Source organism: Astatotilapia calliptera, chromosome 22 (assembly GCF_900246225.1).
Source record: "Astatotilapia calliptera chromosome 22, fAstCal1.2, whole genome shotgun sequence".
In the NCBI taxonomy this organism is placed as follows: Eukaryota; Metazoa; Chordata; class Actinopteri; order Cichliformes; family Cichlidae; genus Astatotilapia; species Astatotilapia calliptera.
Window position 1 is genome coordinate 33,395,585 of NC_039322.1, and position 22,797 is coordinate 33,418,381.

The window sequence follows — 22,797 nt, forward strand, 5'->3', positions numbered from 1 at the left end:
CCAAAAAATCGTGCATTGACAAATGTTCCCCCTTGCTTGGAATGCAAAGTGCAATTAAATGCATTATTTTTTAAAACACGTTAATTTTTTCAAATTAATTAATCAATCGCAATTAACGTGTTAAATTCCCACGCCTACATATATTGTTCAGGCAATCGTCCAAAATGAGTCAGTAAATAATCTTAAATCTTTTTTTGCATGCACCACCGAAACGTGTGCAGCAGACTGTAAAGGACATTTACAATTCAAAAATTCCATGGCCATGTTCGCATCTATAGAAATTTTGTAAAAACATCAAAAACATACACCAAAGGAGCACTATAACATATGAAAACAACCGAAAAAAGGCATAAAACAACTTTAAAAGTGAAAAATTAACAGAAAGAGAGTCTTCCCCCCCCCCCCCCCCCACAATAACTGTATTATTACCACAAGGGGATACAAAGAAACCAGAACAAATAACATAAAATGAACACAAATAGCTGCAAAAGCACAAAGAAGTATCTCCACAAAATGCAAAGTTACCACAGAAAGATCCAAACTGACCCGAAGGAATCCACAGTGTCAGAAATAACCATAAATCAAAAAACTAACAGCGGCTTCTTCGCAACATAAAATTCTATTGTGTAAAAAACAGCTTAGCTCTAATGTCATAACTTGCACCTTAAGCTTGATTGAACAGATATAAATAACACTCACTCCAAAGGTAAATGTGTTTGCAATGCCAATAACGGCCCTCTTCACACCAGAGCTCTCTTTATTCGGTAGATAAGGCCATGCAGAGATGAATAATTTTGAGTACAAGGGACAGAGACCCAGCCACCTGGGAGACAAGGCCACTTCCCCCTGGACTGATATACTGCACCTTAACCAAGATCAGTATCGAGCATCTTGTTATTTTAATGGGCCAGGGATAGGGTGTCACAGCCATGGTCTCAACATCTCAGGCCTTCTCATTTACAGATTAAAAAACGAAAGTGCTGCCCATTAAATTATTTAGATAGAATCCAACCCTTGCTCACCTGGCCTACCCCTTCTCCCTTCTCTCACTCATGCGCAACCTCTCATTTACTCTTGCTTTATCTTTTACTCTCCCTTTTTTGTTCTTTATTTTACTGGTTCTACCTTCAGCTGGCTGTTTATCTCACTTGCCTCACTGGGCCATGGTGTTTTGTGTTGCTTGAGCATCCAGTACAGTCAAGAGGTAGGGATAAGTGGGGGTGGGTTGTTGGGATTAGAGGCACAGCAGTGTATTAGGATTCATGTTTAATCGTGTCAGCATCTTACAGCTATCAGAAAACGTGAGGGGATTGGAGACCCAGGGGGTTCCTGAAAAATGAGAAGGGAGGTTTGTGTGTGTGTAGGGGTGACACACATCACTGATTTTAGGGACGGACTGTGGCTGGCTCAAAGTAAGAAGACAAGAAATTATGTTGTGTTTTTCTGTGGCTGTCTAGAGAGTGCATTGCCACCTTTTTGTAGCTGTTTTCTTTTAAACACTTTGAGTTCTTTCTGTGGTTGTTTTTAACCTGGGGTCAATGTTTGGTCAAAAATGAAGAGCTTCAACTAAATTTGAGTCTGCAATTTGTTTTTATTCATGTCTTTAAAGCTATTATGCAAAACGTTGTTGCCTATCTAAGGCTTACGATCACATAAGGTCCATATTGAGACTCTACTGAACACACACCATCTGGGTTCACCAACCACTGGGTCCTTGAACTGTTGCAGCTTTGAGAATGTGTAGTTTAATTAATTCCCTTCCAAACTAATTGCCTAAAGTTATGGGCATATTATAATCATATTATAATCATATAATCATAACTCTGTAGAGCCTGTCCCAGCTACCACTGGGCAGAAGTCAAGGTAAACCTTGACTGGATTTCAAATCAGTTACATAGAACCATTCACGATCACATCAACACCTACCGCCACTGTAAAATTAACCTGACATTACAAGTACAGTGCATCAAAGTCATTGTCTTTGTTCATCAGCCATATCAACTGAAAATACAAAACAAGAGGACAGAAAAGGTACACGAGCACAAAGACCTGCATTGTTAGTGTGGAAAACACGAAACTTAAACAGATAAGGCACAGACAAATCACCAGTCACTAACTAACACAGAAAAAGGGCACAGCCTCTGCTCTTCTATTTATCTCCACACCACACCTGCCAACCCAATCAGAGCATATTTATCCACCTGAGCATCCAAGAACTGTAATTAGACCAGGAGATACAGTAGAGACAGGAAACCGAATAAGGGTCAAATCAAAGAAAGAGCAAGAAATACAACGGGAACAGGAGCAGGAAGGAAAAAGGAGAGAAAGTTAATTGGAGTCCTCGGCAGAGGACCCGTGTGACTCACCCAGCCTGCTTTGAATAGCTGCAACAGAGAACCAGAGACTAAGCGTGAGCCATCAAAAGACAACAGAGAGAATAAAGAGGTTTCAGATCACCCGGTCCCACAGACATCCCACTGTGGCCCTACTGTTCTGGTCATTCTGGGCTTGTCTTTCGGCCTGGACCTGCCGAGGGCCCTAATAGTGATCAGAAGCCATCTTTAGGCTACCTCACTCTCAGCTGTGCTCAGTTACACATAAACACACTCTGCATAGACTCAAACTAGATTAGATTATTTGTGTTCAAAGCTATTGCCGACCTGTCCAACGTACTTCTTTACAATAACAGGCCAAATCTTTTTGGTACTTTTGTTGTGGTGACAGATTAAAATTTTTCTTACTAGGTAATTCTAACTGATAATAATTTAGATTATGCCTTTACACACCTACCACTTTGATAAAACATCTTAAAGACTTTCAGATTCATCTAACCAACTAATCTATGTATTTCCAAAAAATATGTTTTTTATTTTATTTCTTAGCTTTGTCTGCCATTCGCTTCTAGTTAGGTAAAGAACAGGATAGTTTTTATTTTATTTTGTTCTTTTAGTTATTAATTTATATAAAAAAATATCTCTCCTAATGAGAATCTACCCACAAAGTGTACACTAACCAAAGCAACCAAAGATCTAATTCCTGTCTGAGCTCAATAGACTTATTTGAGACATTTTAGTATTTTAGTATGAAAATTATTGACTATCGTAGGTTTAACATTCTGCCACATTAGTATTGATATGAACGCAAAATAATGACCAAACTCAATTATGTGACACCAGGACACATGTAACTTTAGCAAATATAGACATTATGGTAACACTTTCTATTACTGCTCAGTAATAAAGGGGTAATAGTACAGTAACAAGGGGAAAACAGGAGCGTAATAATGTGGTAAAGTTATCACTATGCAATTACCAAAGTAATAACCACCATATCCAAGTAATATCAAAGATGCTGTGAAAGCTACAGTCCTATACATATGAATCTAATGTATTCATATGTATTACTGTAGGTCTGTGGGTTTAATCACCGTTAAAACCTTTACTTGGACAAAGTTAGCAGGAATCATCTTTGAAACTTTGTAGCAGCTCCAGCATTGTTTGTTTTACACAGAGAAACACAAAGAAACGAAGTGTACTAGACCATACCATTTCAAGGCTATTATAATATTTTTCATATTTAAAATGAAATTATATAAAATACTGTATTAATTCATTAATAAAAAAATGTTTACCTTGAAAATATATTTGAATATGGAATGAAAGTACAATCAAATGGTTTAGGTTCTTTTCTTGACAGATGTTGTTTGCAAACCAAAACGCAGTTAATTTTGAAAGACTTGTGTTTTTTGGTCAGTTCCACTAAACGCTGTAAATTTGATTTAATTTTCTGATAAGGATGCAATTACACCTTGAAATCAGTTAGCTTCTGTATTAATAGTAACAAGTATTTATTATAAGAGAATGGATGGATGGATGGATGATGGATGGATGGATGGATGCATTATTATTGTGCTGCCCATTAAAAGGAATTAGAAACGGACCTGCATTTTATATATTTTTCATTCTTACTGGTCACTGAGAGAAGGACCCATATTCACACATAAATACACACAGAATATTCTACATACTATCTATAACCACTTTATCCAGCTCACATACCCACCAATGGCCATAATCACCAATTAACCGAACTATGTACTATGTACTATGGGAGAAAGTTGGAAGACCTAAAAAAAACTTCACTTCAGGATATGTCCATGCATACTTCATTATTTTACTGATATATCCTGTTATAAATATGTTAACCAGCAGCAGTTCATTTCTTTCACAGTGTGTTTGCTGTTGTAGACTGGTCACATATAAGGAGGATTGCTGTTTCTTTCTTTGTTTTATAGAACTTGTTAGCTTGAAGCTGACCTGATGTCATTATGTTGTTACCAGAATAAATGTCTCAGCCTGTGTGTGTACTCACACAGTGCCAGAGATCGAGCAGACAAGAAGTGAGCTGCACTAAGGAGAGGAGAGATAAATCATGCGGTCTTGTAAAAATGTAAATGTTTATTACACTTAAATGTTTGAGGTCAGGTTTGGGTTTTTCCCCCCTTAACAATAAACACCTTCTTTTATAAACTGCATTTTGTGTCTACTTGTGTTTGTCTAATATTTACATTTGTTTGATGATCTAAAATATTTAAGTGTGACAAAAAAAGGGACAAACATTTTTTCACACCACTGCATCTATTTCCTGTCACAGCTCTGACATTTTGACCTTCTCCATTTTATTTCTTCCTCTCTATTACTGCCTGGGCTTATTGTATGTTATACAACGTTGACAAATCACATTATGGAGTGTGTGTTAGCGCAGAGTGAGAGAGACTGTAAGAGAGAGATTATGGTGACAGGCAGAGAAAGGCCCGAGCAGATTCATGTCCTCTTTTGGCTCTGCAGTAAACTATTGACACAACTGACCTCTTCATCTCCATTCTGCTACAGAAGCTGACTGCAGGGAGTAAATAATGATATAAAGAGGAAATTGGAAGAAGAGGCTGCAGTGCAGAGCAGTCATAATAAGAAAGGAGTACTTCAGAACACATGGGATCCCAAGTGTCTGATGAATTCAAAGACACCTCACCAATCAAAGTGAAAAAGTGATGCAGCAGGCTAGTCTGTTTTGCAATATCAGGACGTGATCCTGATGAGATGACAGATGTTATCGTGGGACACACCCACATCTGGCCCAGGATATCACTGAGCTCCTGGCAGCGTCAGTTGGACTAAAACATGATGTCCCAGAGATGTTCTATTGGATTTAGGTCAGGCAAGTGTGGGTCAAATATCCTTCATCCTCCGGGAAGTGCCTGCATACTCTAGCCCAGGGGTCGGCAACCCTGGGCACGCGTGCCACAGTTGGCACGCGAAGGGTTAACTGATGGCACGACCATAGCTGGACTGGCCATCGATGGTGATCTTTCATTTTTATGGGCCGATGATGATTTTTTTTTTTTAGTAACGATTTAATAAACAATGAAAGATGTTGGACTGGCCAGATGCTGGCAGATGTGTAAGAATAACTCAGTTGTTTGGTGTCGGATATGGCGGAGCTGGGGTGGTCCAAGTGTCAGGTGAACTGAACTTCAGGTAAGAAGTTATGACCTGCAGTCTATCTGGGTCAGATATACTACTGATATTAGATATTAGATATTACTAGCTAGCATGATGGAGTTTATATACAGCTGGGTGGGTGCTATGATTTTACTGATAGTGAACTTTATTTAATTCATAAGGTTAGTTAGTAGAGTTTCCAACCGTCCCGTAAAAAATGGAGTCGTCCCGTATTCAGAGAAAATGTCACGCGATTCCTATTGAGCTGAAAAGGAACACAGTTTGTCCCGAACTTCAGCTACGATGAAAAAAGATACAAAGCTGGATTTATTCTGCGCCTTTACGCTGTCAGCTGCCTCTTCATCTCTAATTCAGTCATGAAAACTGATCAGTGATCAGCTGATTGGCTCTCTTGTTTGTTTATCACTCACTTTGCGCCGAAAGAGGAAACCAGCGGATGTCGCGCTAAACAACAGCAGCACGTTTAAGCTTGATCAGCTGTTGTTAGAATTTATTTAATATTAATTTCTAGTATCAGCGGATGTTTGCTGGAGCCACAGCTGGAAAGCTGCTGGTCATGATGTCGGTTTGAATATGTGGTGAGAGGGAAACATGAAGATGAAACCAGGAGATGTCCTTACTGAATCATCAGAGCTGTGATGGAGAAACAGGTTTACCTTTTAGGTGACATGAATGAGTTGAAGTTATGAACTGTTTCTGAGAGACAAATAACACCAGGATCCTTTTCTAAGTAGCTGACAGCTGGTAACTGTGCAGGGGCGGGTCTAGCAAAGTGCTGCCAGGGGGGCAGGTAGGGCATTAACAGGGAGAGGGGGGCACAAAGAAATACTTTTCTTTCTGATTCTCATTTAAAATTTCTCGCTTTTATTAAATAATTATCTGAATCTTACAACCAAAGTTTTTATCTGATGTAAAATGTATAGAAATCATACATATACCAACAAGACTGTACATCACTGTCACAGCAGCGTTTGTTTTCATTCAAAGGCTTTATGGCTTTTCCTATAAATACCGGGTGGGCCGGTCTCTAGTCAAAATGCCCATTTATGTCTCAGTCCAGCCCTGGACACGACACGCAGTGAATTAATCTGAGCAGGTGCATTAAAAAGCAAATGGCCGGGCCAGCGGAGCACATCGCAAATTAGCTCGCATAGACACATTAGTTGTACCACTTCTTAATGATGGGATCTTAGCTAACAACCCCAAACTACCAGATTCAACTTGTAATTGGCTAAAAATCACTTAGCCTACCGGTGAGAGGGACGTTGCTAGCTGTCAGTTTTTTCAAACGATGTTGAAATTTCCACAGTCCGACCCTTCAAATGTTTCAGCAGCTGTCCACTCAGCACAGCAGCTGTTAATATAGATCGTAATTAAATTTATTGCTAATGCAATTATATGGCACATTGACTTCTGAGGAAATTTTAGATGGCACTCGTCATCAAAAAGGTTGCCTACCCCTGCTCTAGCCACATAAGGAACCCGCCGGTCTAAGGTCTGACAGTGGGTCAAAGATTATAATAATAATAATAATGTATATTTTATTGATCCCTGTGGGGAAATTACTCTCTCTGCATTTGACCCATTCACTCAGTGAAGCAGTGGGTAGTCAGGGTCCTGTTGCCTAGCCTGTAGAGGTCTTTGTTTCCATCCATGGATATGCCTCCCCAGACCATCACTAACCCGCCACCAAACCAATCACTGCGAACGATGTTACAGGTAACATAACCCTTTCACGTCTGCCATGTGTACTCAGCCGGTGTTGGACCTGGTGCTTTATTGGGCACTACGGTCCCAGATAATAAGCACAGGACCCACTAGAGGATGTCAGGCCCTCAGCCACGCTCATGGAGTATATTTCTGATTGCTTGGTCAGAGACATTTACACAAGTGGCTTACTGGTGGTTATTCTATCACCTCAAGCTACTAGTAGTAACCCTGACCTTGACCAAATGCAAAGCTAGTGAAAAAAACAGACAGAAAAGGAAAGTGTGTCAGTGGTCTCCAGCTGTAAAGCCATTCCTGTTTGTCTCATTGTTGTTCCCCTAGTGCACCTGTTATTTTCATTAACCCCAAAGCAAACACAACTGATTAGCAGTGTACAGTTAACTAATAAGCAGATTTAAGAGTGTTGATTCGAAATCGGTAAAGAAATACACGGATGCAGTATTGTTACCACATTTATATACATGTATCCATCCATCCATCACTCCTGTTTATGTGTTTGTTAGTCAGCAGGATATCTAAAACCACAAATATGGATTGGTTATTCTGAAGCATTTTTCTCCTCAAAGCACTTACACAACATGCTTCATTCACCCATTGACACAAACACTTTTTTGCACCTAGGTGTTGCCTATCTGACATTTAAACTCCAGTGAACAAATCGGAGAGCAGCCTGGGATTCAGTATCTTGGCCAAGGATACTCTGAGCATGGAGCAGCCAGGGTTCAAAGCACCAGTCTTAGATAAACTACTGCACTTCCTGAGCTACAGCCACCCCAATATGCAAAACACCCTCTGAAAAGAGCAGGGTTTTGTGTCACTCACAGTACCTCAGATATACGTTTACAACACAAATAAATGTTTCATAGTACTGTGCAACAGTGGTCGCGGGCAATAATTCTACATTTTTCTTTGAACTTCTTTTTCATTTATTTTCAGTCCAGTGTTTACCTGACCATTTGTTGAACCACTGAACACTGACATATGAATTATTTAATGGATGGATGGATGGATAAAAGAACACACTTGACTTAATGGCAGAAAAAAACAATTTGTTGTTGCAAAAACATATATTTTGTTCCCATTTCTTTAGCTGAATGTATGAAAATCCCAAAGATAAGACAGTTTAATGGGAATACAATTGTATTTTTGCAATAACAAGATATGTCCCAAAAGAGATATTAGCCAAAAACTTGCCATATATTAGCACGGCATGAAGTGTGTCTTAAAGAAAATTGAGGAAACTGGAAAAGGGGAAGACAACAGAATGCCTAGAAAAAACTCTAATGCAGATAAGTAGCATTTGAAAATCATGTCTTCAAGAAGCAGGAAAAAATGCAGCATCGACCCATCACAAGACCTGGGAAATGCATCTCTCATTGTTTGCCATGGCATCAGCAGCAGTGTTTTCAGTGGAAAGCTGGCTGTCAAGAAGCCATTTGAGGGAAAATAGGAGAAAAAGGCTGAGGTATGCCAAAATAGATTCAAACTGTAGCATCCAAAGACGACCTCTGGAGTGTCCTCCATAAAGACTGAAGAAATATTCTTCAAGACCACGTAAAGAAATTAAAAGACAGATTGATTTTGATCATCCCAGCTCATACCTGACGCCCTGATAAGGATAAGTGGAAGAGTATGGATGGATGGATGAATGTGAACACCTGTTATACTTACGAAAGAATACGATTTTAGGCGTCAGCCTGGAGGGTTTCCTGGGTTTTGCCACGCTGGCATGTCAGTCAGCATACATCCAGTAAAATCGATAGTAAGCTGAGTCCTAACTTTGAACCTAAAAATCTAAAATAGCTGTGGGTGAGGTTCTTCCCTTCTGTGGATTTGAAGGTGAAACACAGAGCAGAGAGAGTTCATAAAGAGATGAGGTTAAGGTCTCTCGCTTGTCAAACCAGTTCCATCAAACATCCTATTGTGTCGACGCTCCAGAACCCAACAAACAGAAGGGACGGGGTGAGCAGTGTAACGACTCAAAGTTTTGTCTTCATTCACGGTCCAGTCATTGATGACTTTGTTCAGTGGTGTGAGGAGTCTTATCTCCAGCTGAACATATCTAAAACAAAAGACATGGTTGTTGATTTTAGGAAACAACACAATGGGCACGGAGTCACTTTAATTAACGGTCAGAAAATAGAGCAAGTACAATCATATAAATATCTTGGGACCATAATCAATGAAAAACTGAACTTTGATCAAAATTGCAAATCAGTTTGTACAAAGGGTCACCAGCACCTTTATTGCCTTAGGAAACTTGTTCTTTTCCACAATGACCAAAAAATTTTAACTTTGTTTTATCGTTCTTTTATTGAGTCTGTTTTATCCTTTTGTTTGGTGGCATGGTTCGGTCAGACCTCTGTCACAGAGAAAAACTCTCTAAATCAGATAGTGAGATGGTCCAGTCGTCCGATAGGTGAGCCACAGTCTTGTTTAGCCTCCCTGTACTCTGAGCAGGTACAGAGGATGGCTTTATCAATCCTTAAAAATGGTTCCCATCCTCTAAGGGGTGAATTTCAGCTTCTTCCCTCAGGACGGAGGTTTCTATTTCCGAGATGCAGGACAAAGCGTTATAAAAACAGCTTTGTCCCTGTTGCTGTCACTGAATTAAATAAGAACTGTTTTTGATTCGAAATATTAAAATTACTATATATGTGCCACAGTGAGCTTTATATATTTACTAGGTATGTGTGTTTTTAAAGGGATGCCAAATGCTGTCATTTTTCTGTAAAGCAAATTTACCTTGCCTTTGGGTATAAATAAAGTTACCTTGACCTTGACCTTCATCCCCAAACACCTGTCAGCACTCATGACGCATTTACAAGTTCAACCCATCTTTCTTTATGGCGAACTGAGAATACATCCGGTCTGATTTAACTGTTGTGTTCACTGGTCATATTTGTGTCTTAGGATTTATTTATCTAGGCTTTGATTCTTACAATTAATACAATGAAAGTCAAGATAACATTTCATGAAAAATACATATTTGACATTTGAACTAATATTAATAACTATATATTATTAATATTAATACAATTTGAACTAATATCCACAATGAAGACTATGTTAAATCATGAGACTCTCCATAAATGCATGTGCCACCAGGACACCCAGGTCCACAACTGTGTAATTGTTTCATCTGATCTGCAGCCGTATGTTCTGGACACTCAGGTGAAGAGACGAGCCGAGCTATCACCTGATCACCACCTGGTGATAAGTTGGATCAGGTGGCAGCGGAGGATGCTGGACAGACCTGGCAAACCTTCAGTAAATGTATTGTGAAGGTGAGCTGAGGGCGCCTGACAGAGGCCCCAGTTCGTGAGATCTTTAACTCCCACCTCAGGCAGAACTTCAAGAGCATTCCAAGGAACGTTAGGGAAAACTGAGTAGGAAAGGGTGGAAGAACTGTTTTACTACACTGAGTGTGCAAAGAACAACATTTTGCTAGCTCAACACTGTATGAAAATATAAAAAAGGTAAACATATTAAATAGAGACAGAATAAAAGCACCCACCACTAAGGGATGGTTCAGGATCACCTGAAGGTTTAATGCCTCTAAAGTAGAGAGGGTGTCTTTCTCCCAAATCTAAACTAGGAGATTGCTCTACAGCAGAGGGGGCTGATAGCTTAAAGCTCTGCCTCCCATTCTACTTTTGAAAACTCTAAATATTCTCTTCATATGTAAATAGTTCTTTAACTACTTCAACAGAAACTGTTGTTTTCCTATGTGACACGGTAATTACAACATGTGTTGCACCTATTTCCTTTTCTGTGACCATCCTTTAAAGATTCTTGTTCCATGAAAAGGACGTGGTACTTGATTATAAATAAAAGGGCTCACATTTCTAAACATAAGGGTTTGCATGTAAAGGAAAACTGACAGTCGGCACTTTAACACTCTTGGAAAGTTGTAGATATTTCACCTTCAGTTTCAGAAGGACATGTCCCTTCTCAGCAGGGAGTGTAAGGAGTGACTGAATGTGACTTTGGGTCAATACAGAAGACATTGTCATCTTTTGCATATGCATGTGCTTCTGGAAGCCCATATGCCTGCACCCGATTTTAACAATTCAAATCAGCTCTGCTAACACAGTAGCCCTGCCATGACAGAGCAACACACTGACTCAGTTATAACACAATCACACACTGCAAGAAGGACAACCACCATCTATTAACGTTGTTTTCCCACACATGTTCATTGGTCTGGTGTTAAAATGTAGTGTAAAAGTTTTAACAACGAATTAACTGACACCTGTTATTAGAAATATTCTCAAACTATAACTTGCAGTTACGTAAACTACGAAATAATCAGTATGATTAAAAATCTAGACATCAGAAGTTCTAACATATAACATGAAGATCGTTCCTGCCCTGTTCTTCCTGTTCTCCTTGTGTAGTTGCCTCCTACTGTTTCTACCACACTGTGCTTAGAGACACAGCAAACCTTGCAACTGTAGCTATGGACTTCCTGATTGAACTGGACTACATGCGTGACTTTAATGGACTGCTTGTACCATCTCATGTTACCAATATCACCAAGGACATTTGCAACCATTTGTTTTAATAAACAGTGCATTCCCCTCTGACCTCTGGCATGCACAAGTCATTTCCGCCCAGAAAACTGCTACTCACTGCATATTTTTCTTTTTTCTGACCAATCTCTATAAACCTTAGAGATGGGTGTGCAGCCTATCCTGCACCAACAACCTTTTCTGTCCACTGAACATTAGTCTGAGAGTAACACTGAAACATGTGCACATACATGACATCAACAGTGAACAGGTGTCAAATGAAGATATTGTCTTAGCTGAGGACCTAAGCTGCTTCAGGTTTTAATACTGGATCTTTTTCCTGCATGGCTGAGATGGTTTGGACATGTGTGGAGAAGGGACGGTGGATGTGTTAGAAAATGATGTTGAATATGGAGCTGCCAGGTAAGAGGAAAAGAGGAAGATCACAGACAACATTAAGAAATGTGGTGTCTGATCTGGTGGGACAAGCACCCCAATGCAGCAAGTCTGGATCGGCTCTTGTTTTGAACTAACCCTGATCTGACCCTATGAGTATTACCCAGCAGGTAATGCAGAGTTAATAGAGCCAATGGATGGGTGAGGGGACTCGCCCAGTTCTAATTATCTCTCTCTCCCAGGTGTCTACCCAGCCTGCTCTAATAAAAGCTGGGAACCTGAGTAGCCTTGCAAGCCCAGTATCTATCACCCACACCTGTTTCCGTAGCTCCCCCCTAGATCGGGGCACCTGGTAATAACTGGACCAGCTATTCACACTAAAATGGATTAATACTCTGTTGTTACCTTTAATGTTTCACAAAGGGTTAAAAAGTAAATGTCCACAATTTAGACTTTAACTGTAAGAAATTTAGTAGGAGCAAAGCAAAAACAGAATGCAATAAAATTCTGTTTTTGTACTATTACTACAACTAATAATAATAATAATTCTAACAAAAATCAATTCACCTAAAATATACTTTGTAATCTTTGGAAGGAGAAAGGAGAAGGAGAGCATGTACAGGGCTGTTGTGACAATTTCAACACAATTCAACTTTATTTACATAGCACCAAAATCAAAAGGAAAGTTGCCTCAATGGGTTTTATATTGTAAAGTAAAGACCCTACAGCAACAGAGAGAAACCCCAACAGTCAAAAGACTCCCTTTGTGTAAGCACCTGGTGACAATGGGAAGGAAAAACTCTCTTTTAACAGGAAAAAATTTCCAGGAGAACCAGCCTCAGGGATGGGTGGCCATCTGGCCCAACCAATTTTCAAGTGAGGGTAGGAAGACAAGGCCAAACACACACTGTGGAAGAGGGTCAGCGATTAATAAGATCAAGTAAATAAATTCAGAATGGTGTATACTAGCGGTGCAACGGATCAAAAATCTCACGGTTCGGATCGGATCACGGTTTTAAGTCACGGATCGGATCAATTTTCAGATCCTTAAAAATAGAAAAAAAAGACAAAATTTCAACTCGCCATTTACTTATTTAAGTATTTTTTTGCCTATTAAAAACCATTCAACTGAAGACTCATTCCACACACTTATATAAAAACAAATTAAGGTGCAATATGGACATTATGGACCATGTTGGGCAGCCTCTGCATCCTCTGCACACGGCCATAAACAAGAGGAGTCTGTTCAGTGACAGGTTGCTTCGCCCAAAGTCAAGGACCAGCAGACTTAAAAAGTCCCACACGCCATCAAACTGTTTAACTCCTCTCTGGAGGGGAGAGGGAGGGGAAACAGGGACAAAGGAGGGGGAACAAGTAGCTGTAGTGCCTCTTCACTGTGCAATAGTTTTTGTTAATATCCAAAGGTGTAATAGACTCACAATACTTGAAATGTGCCGTTCCCTTGTATTCTTATTCCTATTTATTCTATTTATCCCTTTTGTATTCTCTGTATTTATAAATGCATATGTGGTATATTTCTGCTCACATTCTGTAACTTCTGTCGGTGCTGTGCTACTGGAAACTGAATTTCCTGGAGGAACCCACGCGAGGGATAAATAAAGTTTCATCTAATCTAATGTAATCTATAGGGCAGTGCAGGGCTTTGTATCTACCACTCCGCTGTGATATAACGAGCGGTCACGGTCACGTGGCTTTCCGTTGCCCTGGAGGTCGTAGTTGGGCAACAGAAGATGCCTGGGACAGTTCAGCCATAACTTTAAACTTCTCCTGCTCATACATGCTTGGAACGATCTTGTCACTGAAGCGGACGCGCAACGAGATATCATAGCGTGGCTCAAGCACGTTCATCATAGTTTAAACCCCTTGTTTTTCACAACAGAATACGGCCTCCCATCTGCAGCTAAACACCCAGTAGCTTCTGTAATAGCTTTAGCCCGGTCGGACTGGGCACCAAAGGGCTGCTTAAATGCCGCAAACTCCTCTGCTCCTCCACTTGGACCTCTAGCGCTGACCATAGCTATCGCTTGACAGACCCACCACGCCACCATACAGATACTTTTTTTCTTTTTCTTCGGATCACGTGCGTGCCGAACCGTGGAGTTGATCCGATATCGGTTCGGATATCGGATCAACCATGATCCGTTGCACCACTAGTGTATACACAATACATGGTGAATGAAAAAGGTGTGCGAAGAAATACTCAGTGGATTATGGGAAGTGCCCAGCAGCCTAAGTCTATTGCAGCATAGCTAAGGGAGGATTCAGGGTCACCTGATCCAGCACTAACTATATGCTTTATCAAAAAGAAAAGTTTGAAGCCCAATCTTAAAAGTAGAGATAGTGTCTGTTTCCCAGATTTCATAGAAGACTTTTAAAAGTTTACTCAAACATTTCTCCACCGGGCCTACACACAGAATCTCCCACTGTCTGCTTTTGACTGTATCTGTGGCTCTAACTGGCACATTCACTGAGCAGTAAAACATCTTCTTTGTTGGCCTGAAGCCTGCAGCTGTACTGCATGCTTGTTGCACCAGCCTATAAGAGGGGGCTTGCCCCATGCACTGCAGGGAAAAAAGCTTTTGTCACTGAGACAGAAAGATTCATTGTAACAAATAGAATACAAAAACCCCCCAAAACATGCGGCCATGATTTTAACATCTTTAACATCAGAGTTAGTAACACTGTGAAAAAGGATATGCTCCATTCCTGATTTTCTTTTCTTTTGTTTCTTCTTGTTTTCCATACTTCTTGTGTGATGCTGCACTTAATGTGAGCTTTCCTTAAATCAAGGTCACAGCAAGAAGGTCAGAGGTCATGACAGATCTTTATGATGAGACATAGATGTAATAGGAGCCTACACAGCACTTAGTTTGACCCAGAGAGTTATCATTCCCAGCGCGTAACCGACGATTTCTCACTGTCGTCGGTATGTTACACATTGGGATGAGGACATGTTGGATCACCGCCTCTCTAAGTCCAAAAATCCTTCTCATACCACTGCTTCAGTTACAAAGAGAGGAGGGGGAGAGGTCATCACGTAGTTGGACTGCATGGAAAGGAAAACTGCAGAACTTGACAAGAAATAGTACAGCCCACCTTCAACAAATACATGTGGATTCCTCAGAAAATATTATTATATTACTCTGTTACTGCTCCTACTAACAGTACTGTACACCAATCCATTAAAAACGTTAAAGAAGCACACCAAACTCCACACAGGCCTACTGAATATTGTTTGTATACGTGTCTATCTGCATGCAGGTGTGAGCAGTTGCCTAGCAACAGATATGAAACTGCTGCCAGAGCCAATGTTGGGAGGAGTTTCTAAAAGTAGAACAGTGGCAGACAGAGACGGGGCACGAATACACTTGTGTAACAAAGGAGTGGTAGACTCAAATTAGGAAAACAATCAGATTTTCTCACTTAACATCTTTTTATTCATGCAGATATATAAAAAAATTACTTCATGGCGTTTAAGGCTTTGAAAACCAACATAAACAAAACTAAAAATCTATACACTACAGAAATTATTTTTTTCACACATTTGTTAAATCACAAATTAACTTTGATTAACCACATAGGTCCTGTCCAAATTCACGGGCTGCATCCTCCTGAGGAACCGGCCTTCGCGGTCTACGTGGGCCGGATCCTCAGAAGGTCGGGTCACCGCTGTCTCGGTGGAGTTTAATAAACTCGGCCGTCTGCTCCGTGCTATCTAAAATATAACAGGACACTGGAGTAAATTCTCGAGCATCTCACACTTCTGTTTAATCAGTAGTCTATTTGAAGTTTAGTCAGCTGTGTGAAAACCAAGGAGGAACCCACCCAATGTATTAATAAAGTTTTATTTTATCTAATCTAATCTAATAACTTTAATCTCAGCCAAACCAATTTACTCACGAACAAATAAAACACTGAAAAATCAAATCAAATCAAATCAAATCAAATCACTTTTATTGTCACATCACATGTGCAGGTACATTGGTACAGCACATGTGAGTGAAATTCTTGTGTGCGAGCTTCACAAGCAACAGAGTTGTGCAAAATACAATAATGTAAACAAGCAAAATACAAGAATGGCTACATCTGAAACTAATAAATATATGTACAATATATAATAGTATATGCATTTCTGGATGTGTATACTAAATATTTTTCTACGTGTGTGTGTGTGTGTGTACACATATTTTACAAATTAAATAGAGTAAACAATAAATAAAATATATAAAATAAAATATACAGAGTGAGACATGTGCAAAACAGTGGCGTTACTGTACAGTATGGAGTGCATAAAAAGCCCAACAATAACATTTTTAGGTTGTCTAAGTGACTTATATATTACGTTTAACCTGAGTAGCAAAAGTCTGCGGTGATCTGAAAATGATGTGCTGGGAGTTGTGCCGTTCTCGGCGGCTTCAGTGACCCTCGAGCTCTTGGCTAGCTATCGAGCTGGTGGGTAGCAGACGTCTCCGAAAACGTCGGCACACTTTTGCAAATATGCGATATCTTGATAAACCGAGCAGATATTTGATGTTTACACAGCTACTTTCTCACCTGAAAATATGTTAAAAGTTTATTTTGTGACCCAGAAAGATTAGTAAGAGTAATTTTAAAACTTAGTAGCGGCCGCCATTGCCGGAAACTTTTTTTTGTCTGGGCCGCGCTATGAATTCTGGGATATGGTGGGCCACAAAGGACACACCCGACCCATCCTTCAAATTCGGGGAAATGAAGGATGCATTTGTCGGCTGCATTCGGAGGAGTCTACGACTTTGGACAGCCTTCGGCGCGTCGCTGTGACGTAATCGGTCTACAAATGCGGCCTCAGGAGGAAGCAGCCCATGAATTTGGACGCGACCATAATTTGGAAACACCGAGGCCTGACCTGTTGAATCAAGGAATACATTCAGACAAAGTCAGGTGGTTCCCTCAAAAAGCACAAAAAGCAAAACACATCCCGCTATGATCTAAAGAAACGAAAGAACAGAGGAGAAACAAAGTCACTGACATCTGGAATGCCATTTAGAAGGTTTGGGGATTCGAGCGAACCAGCACGATAGTTATTATCTGACAATGGAGAAAATGTGGAATAGTGTTGAATCTTCCCAGGAGTCGTTGTCCTAAAAACAAAGAGCTCAAATAGCAAATCAACAGCTCCTCCAGGAGCTCACAAAAGAACCAAAACAACATCCAAGGGCCTCAGTCTCAGTTAAGCAGTCACAGTCATCGTTCACGATTCAGCAAGAAGAAAGAGACTGGGATATTGACAGAATTCCAAGGTGAAAACCATTGCTGTCGCACATTTGAATCAAGAAAAAAATCTTGATAATCTCTAAGACGTTTGGGAAAATTGTCTGTGGACTGAAAAGACAACAGCAGCTTTTTGGAAGTTTGAATCCCATTCTATCAGGAATAAAATGACCATAGCATACCATAAAAGAACATTACACTAAGAGTCAAACATGGTGGTGGTAGCATGATGATTTGGGACAGGGCCTAAACAACTAGCCATAAGTGATGGAACCATGAATTCTGCTCTCTACCAGAAACTCCTCAAAGACTTACGCGTGCTTGGGTTGGTTATACAGCAGGAGCATGAACACATCACACCAGCGAATCCACCTCTTAAAGGCTTTGGAGTTGCCTAGACATGACCTTAAACAAGTTGTATTGAAAACCCTCAAATGTGGCAGAAATAAAACAATGTCCAGTTACTGCAAATGCTTGACTGCAGTTCGTGCTGCCAAGAGTGGCACAATCACTTAAGGGACCATTGCTTTTTCACATAGGGCCAGGTAGTCCTGGGTAGTTTTTTTCACTTAACAAAAAAATCATTGCATTTTTTATTTACTCAGGTTATCTTTGTCTATCATGAAACTTTGTTTGATGATCTGAAACAAATGTGCACAAAGAAAAGAGAAAATAAATATTTTAATAAAAAAAAATAGGAAGGGGGCAAATACTTTCTTTTCATAGCACTGTATCATTGTCTCTCAGTCTTGCTGTTACTTACGAGGCAACATGGCACCCACAATGGAAAAAATAGGTTTAAAAGTTAACAATTAAGAAACAAAAATTCCATCACAAGGTTCTCAAAAGGCAAAAACAAAGGCAATTGTGTGTAATCCTCTTCAGCAAAAACAACCCTGGTCTCAGCATGGCAGAGAAACAAAAAAGCTCATTACTTTGTGTGACAAAGTACAAGAGTCCTACCTTGCAGCCCTCGCAGGCACTGACACCATAGTGGTATCCAGAGGATTTGTCCTGGCAGACGAAGCAGGGCTTGTACACCCTAGGAGGGGGTGGTGGGGATGGTGGGCTGGGGACAAGTTCCTCAGAACTGGTGCTCTGTGTTTCGATGGCTGCAGGGATTGCAAACAAAAAGAAGGAGATGAAGAAGGTTGTTCTGCTAAAATAACTAAAATAATTGAACAATTTGGAACTAGAAAAGAACTTTAAATTTTAACCTACAGGAAACTAAACTGGTCTCACTACAATTAGGTTCTTTGGGTACAGAGAGAAAACATTAGCTACAAATTCCACATATAAACTTTTATACATCACATTCTGCTTTCGAGTATTTCTCATGATTAGTTTGTGTGTGTTGCTTGGTCAAAATGCTTAATGCATTTCCAGGGATGGTTCATTTTCATTTAAATTACCTTCTCAGCCAAGTCTTTGATCTAGAAAATATAACCATTTATCAAATTGCTTGATGAAGTATAACCAAATGAAGATATTTGAAATGATTTTGGTGATACAACTGAGTAAAAGTCACTATTGTTTTAGAATAAAAAACTAATTGTCTACTACAATAAGAAATAGGCACTGCTCGTATTTGTACTTAATTTCTTATAAGTTACTGAAGCTCATATTCATGAATATCTTTCCAACCAACGTGCGTATGTGAACAGAAACCTCCTAACTGATACATGATGTTCACTGTGTACTGAAAACCAGGACTAAAACGGGTTACAAGGATTTACAACCAGAATAGTGAAAAAATAGGAAGTTCTTTTGGTTCAATCCAAGTTAAATTTCCCATTTTATTTTAGTCAAACTTGAATCCACCAAACAGACACTTGTTAACAAATTCCTCTTATTACAATTAACAAACAGCATAGGCCTTTCTTGGAAACATCCATCTAATTTACTCCAAAATATTATTTCATTTTCAGATAATTATGAAGGAGGGTCCAGTAAATTAGCTGAGCACACACAGAAAAGAGATGGCTATAAAATAAATGTTAAGCATTAATCATTAAACAGCAGTGTTTATGGGAGATGTGCATGTAACATGCAGATAAAATACCACTAACAATGCTACAAGAGAGAATTTAGCACCATCAATAAAAATGCACCAAAACCATGATGATTGTAGAGACCAAGCAGCTGTCCACACACATACACAACCTTTCTACATAGAAATGGGAAGCATTCCATCCAGCAGATAAGATTACATTCTTCTGTAGTTCATCAGGGTAAACCCAATTACCAATCTTGAGAGACCAGCTCTTATAATTACTGGACCCTTGTCCCTGTATGGAATTCCCTGGTGATTTAATCTGATCTTCCATCACACTCACCGTTTACTTACAAATTACAAGGTTATTCAAAATTATACAATTTGGGGTATTTATATTTAGCTGTACTCTTGACTATTTATATTTGGGCATTTTACTATTACTTTATTCAATTCAATTGCATTTTTATAGTGCCAATGTACAATGCACTTCCAACTTGGTAAGGACAGAGAGACAAGCACTGATTTTCATTTCATTGCTTCCAATGCTCCAGATGGTTTCCCTGTGAAGCTGGCAGAGAGCAGGTTAAAACATTTGCACATAAAGCAGATGTTCGTTGAGACAATCTGCTGGAGATGAGCCAGTGGTCTGACACACAAAGCCACTTGATAAAGGAGGATCAAGAAAACAGACACTTGTGCATGCTCTTATATATTTACAGTATGAGTTAAAGACCAGCCTGGGTTGGAAATTATTTAAGGAAGAATTTTGAACTTTCTATCTCCATTTTTTTGCAAAATTCGCTCATATAACCAAACCACAGATAATACATATAGATACTTGGAATAATGCATTAATGCAGTTGTCTTACATACATCATTCTACTGTGTGGCAGCATGTCTATACAAGTTATAACTAGTCATACTACGCTGAACAATTTTTTTGCTGATTTTCAGGTGGTCTATTTTGTCCAAATCTCTAGATACTTGTACTTACATGATATGAGAATATCAGACAGAATAAATTGTAATAATGTTGTCTGTTCAGCACAATGTGTGTGTCTTGTGTAACAAATCACCAGCCCATAACAGGTGCTATTGACATTATTACCAGATTTCGGTAACAAAAAATCCAAATCGCACATGCACAGAAATCTAACCATAGATGTCCATAAGTTTTGTGTATTAATAAGAAATAAAACAGGGGAAAACTATTGAACACATGAAGAAGGCAAGGTGCAAAAAGGCATGGACAGTCATGACACCAGCAGAAATCTATCAGTAATTAGAAAGCAGTCATGCAAATTAATATCAGCTGGTTCAGTCCCAACTGATGGCCAATAAAAACGTGTCATTACCAACATGTCACACAAGAAACATCTCATGATGGGTAAAAACAATGAGCTCTCTCAAGACCTTCATAACCTTATTGTTGCAAAAACTACTGATGCCACTGGCTCCTGTGAGCACTGTTGGGGCCATAATCTGGAAGTGGAAAGATCATCATTTCACCATAAACCACAATTAGATGCCCCCCGCAAGATTTTAGACAGAGGAGTATAAAGAATTATCAGAACAGTTGAAAATTGGGCCACAACCACACCTGATGCATGCAAAGTTTCTTCACGTATCTTGAAGCTGTCCCCACCAACACAAAGTATTAAATATATTTCAGTAAGCATGTTAAAGACTATTTCCCTATGTCATTTCTCATAACTTAACCCATGGACATCCATGTTTTGATTTCATTGCATCTGTGGATTGGATAGATTGTTACCAACAGCTGAGAATTTCATTTCATTTGTAACTTATAAGACTCATATGTTCAATTCGACTGCATTTTTATAGTGTAATTGAATTGAGTTGCACCCGTGGGGTTGCAGAGGGTGTCTGCCGTTTGAGACCTTGGATGAGTAGCGATAGCTGAGGCGATGAAATGGTCAAGCAAGGCGAACCTGTGAGTGTTTTGGCAAAGAAATTGATGCCGCCCAGAAATCGAAATGCAAAAGATACAAACCTAGACGTGATTGCAATGTCAAATAACGGGAAGGGAAGATTGAAGTGATTGTGGAAGAAACGGAACATGTTCCAAGTTGCTTGCGGCAAGACTATTGATTATAGCTTCTTGGGAGAGGTCGATGAGCTCTGCGATGCTAGGGTTTAGATCACGCATTTTGTGGCTGAAAATGGAGAACTAGTGTCAGAGCTGACAGCCATGCATGAGCAGATGCATGAGGGGCATGATGGAAGGGGAATTGCTTTGGCCTTTGTTGATTATGTGAGCTACAGTGAGGTTGTCTGAGTGAATGAGGATGGATCTTTTTGACCATTTGTGGCCCCACAGTAAGGCCGAGATGACCACTGGGTAGATTTCGAAAACAGCTGAGGAAGGCAGGAACCATTCCTGGATATAGTGGCAGAACTCAGGAGGCCATGCTGAAGTGAACCATCTTCTGCCATAATAACCCCCAAAGCTGGCAGAAGGGGCAGCATCTGTGTAAAGCTGAATGTCATAAAAGAAAGAAATGCCAGTCCAGTTAGCAAGGAGAAGTTGCCAGAGTCGCAGTTTGGCTTTGGAAGAGTTTTCTAGCGTGATAGTGCTGCGGAGTGATGGTTTAGATGCTGCAAGTGAAAGCAAGTGAGAGATAAAAGAGCGGTCTTGAGGAATTATCCATAGTGCAAAGTTTAAGTAAGGGAGGCTAGCTGTCGTTTGGAACATGTGGCAACGAGGAGAAAGTTTTGAAGGACAAAAGTGATTTTCAAGAGTTTTCAAGAGTTTTTCAATAGGCCCTCTTTTTTTCTGAAATTGGAACGCCAAGTTCGGAGAAGACTCATGAGCTGGCGGTGACATGGAAGGGGATATGACTAGGAAATTGTCAAGAAGATGAACTAAAAATGGCAGCTTATGGTTGTAGAAAAGGAACTAACATAGAGCTTCAGAGAGTGAGTCAAACAGCTTGGGGCTGCTTTTGCAACCAAAGGTTAGCCTGACGGCGAAATAATAGACATCCCTCCACTTGACTCCGAACAGGCACCTGAAGTCAGGGTGAATTGGCAGGCATTTTAAAAGCCATGCACCTCTGCCAGCGATCTTAACAAGGGAAATGGCATGGTTCACTGTAGAGTATTTAAGAGAATAATCATCGCTGGGAACAAGGCTATTTATGCACGCAATATGACTACCATGAAGCACAGATAACTCAACGATTTTGCGCTTTTTGCCTGAATAATTTCTGTTGTGATGTCAAGTGGGCTGATGCAAAAGAGGGGAAAAGGCGGTTTAGAAAAGGGTCCAATCATGAAACCCTCCCTAACTTCTTTGGCTGTCAACTGGAGGTTTCTACAGGTACAAGAAACTGATGGCTGGGTGACA

At 39.9% G+C, this 22,797-nt stretch overlaps 1 protein-coding gene across 4 annotated transcripts in view; it reads right to left on the reverse strand.

Annotated features, from left to right (window-relative positions):
- The window catches only part of LOC113014142 (retinoic acid receptor beta), a 192,781-nt gene that overhangs the window by 82,271 nt on the left and 87,713 nt on the right, over window positions 1–22,797 (reverse strand). For all 4 annotated transcript variants that reach the window (XM_026155468.1, XM_026155469.1, XM_026155466.1 and 1 more), the window contains one exon: window positions 18,395–18,543. In XM_026155468.1, coding sequence (XP_026011253.1) covers window positions 18,395–18,543 — 149 coding nt within the window. The remainder of the gene's footprint in view (window positions 1–18,394; window positions 18,544–22,797) is intronic.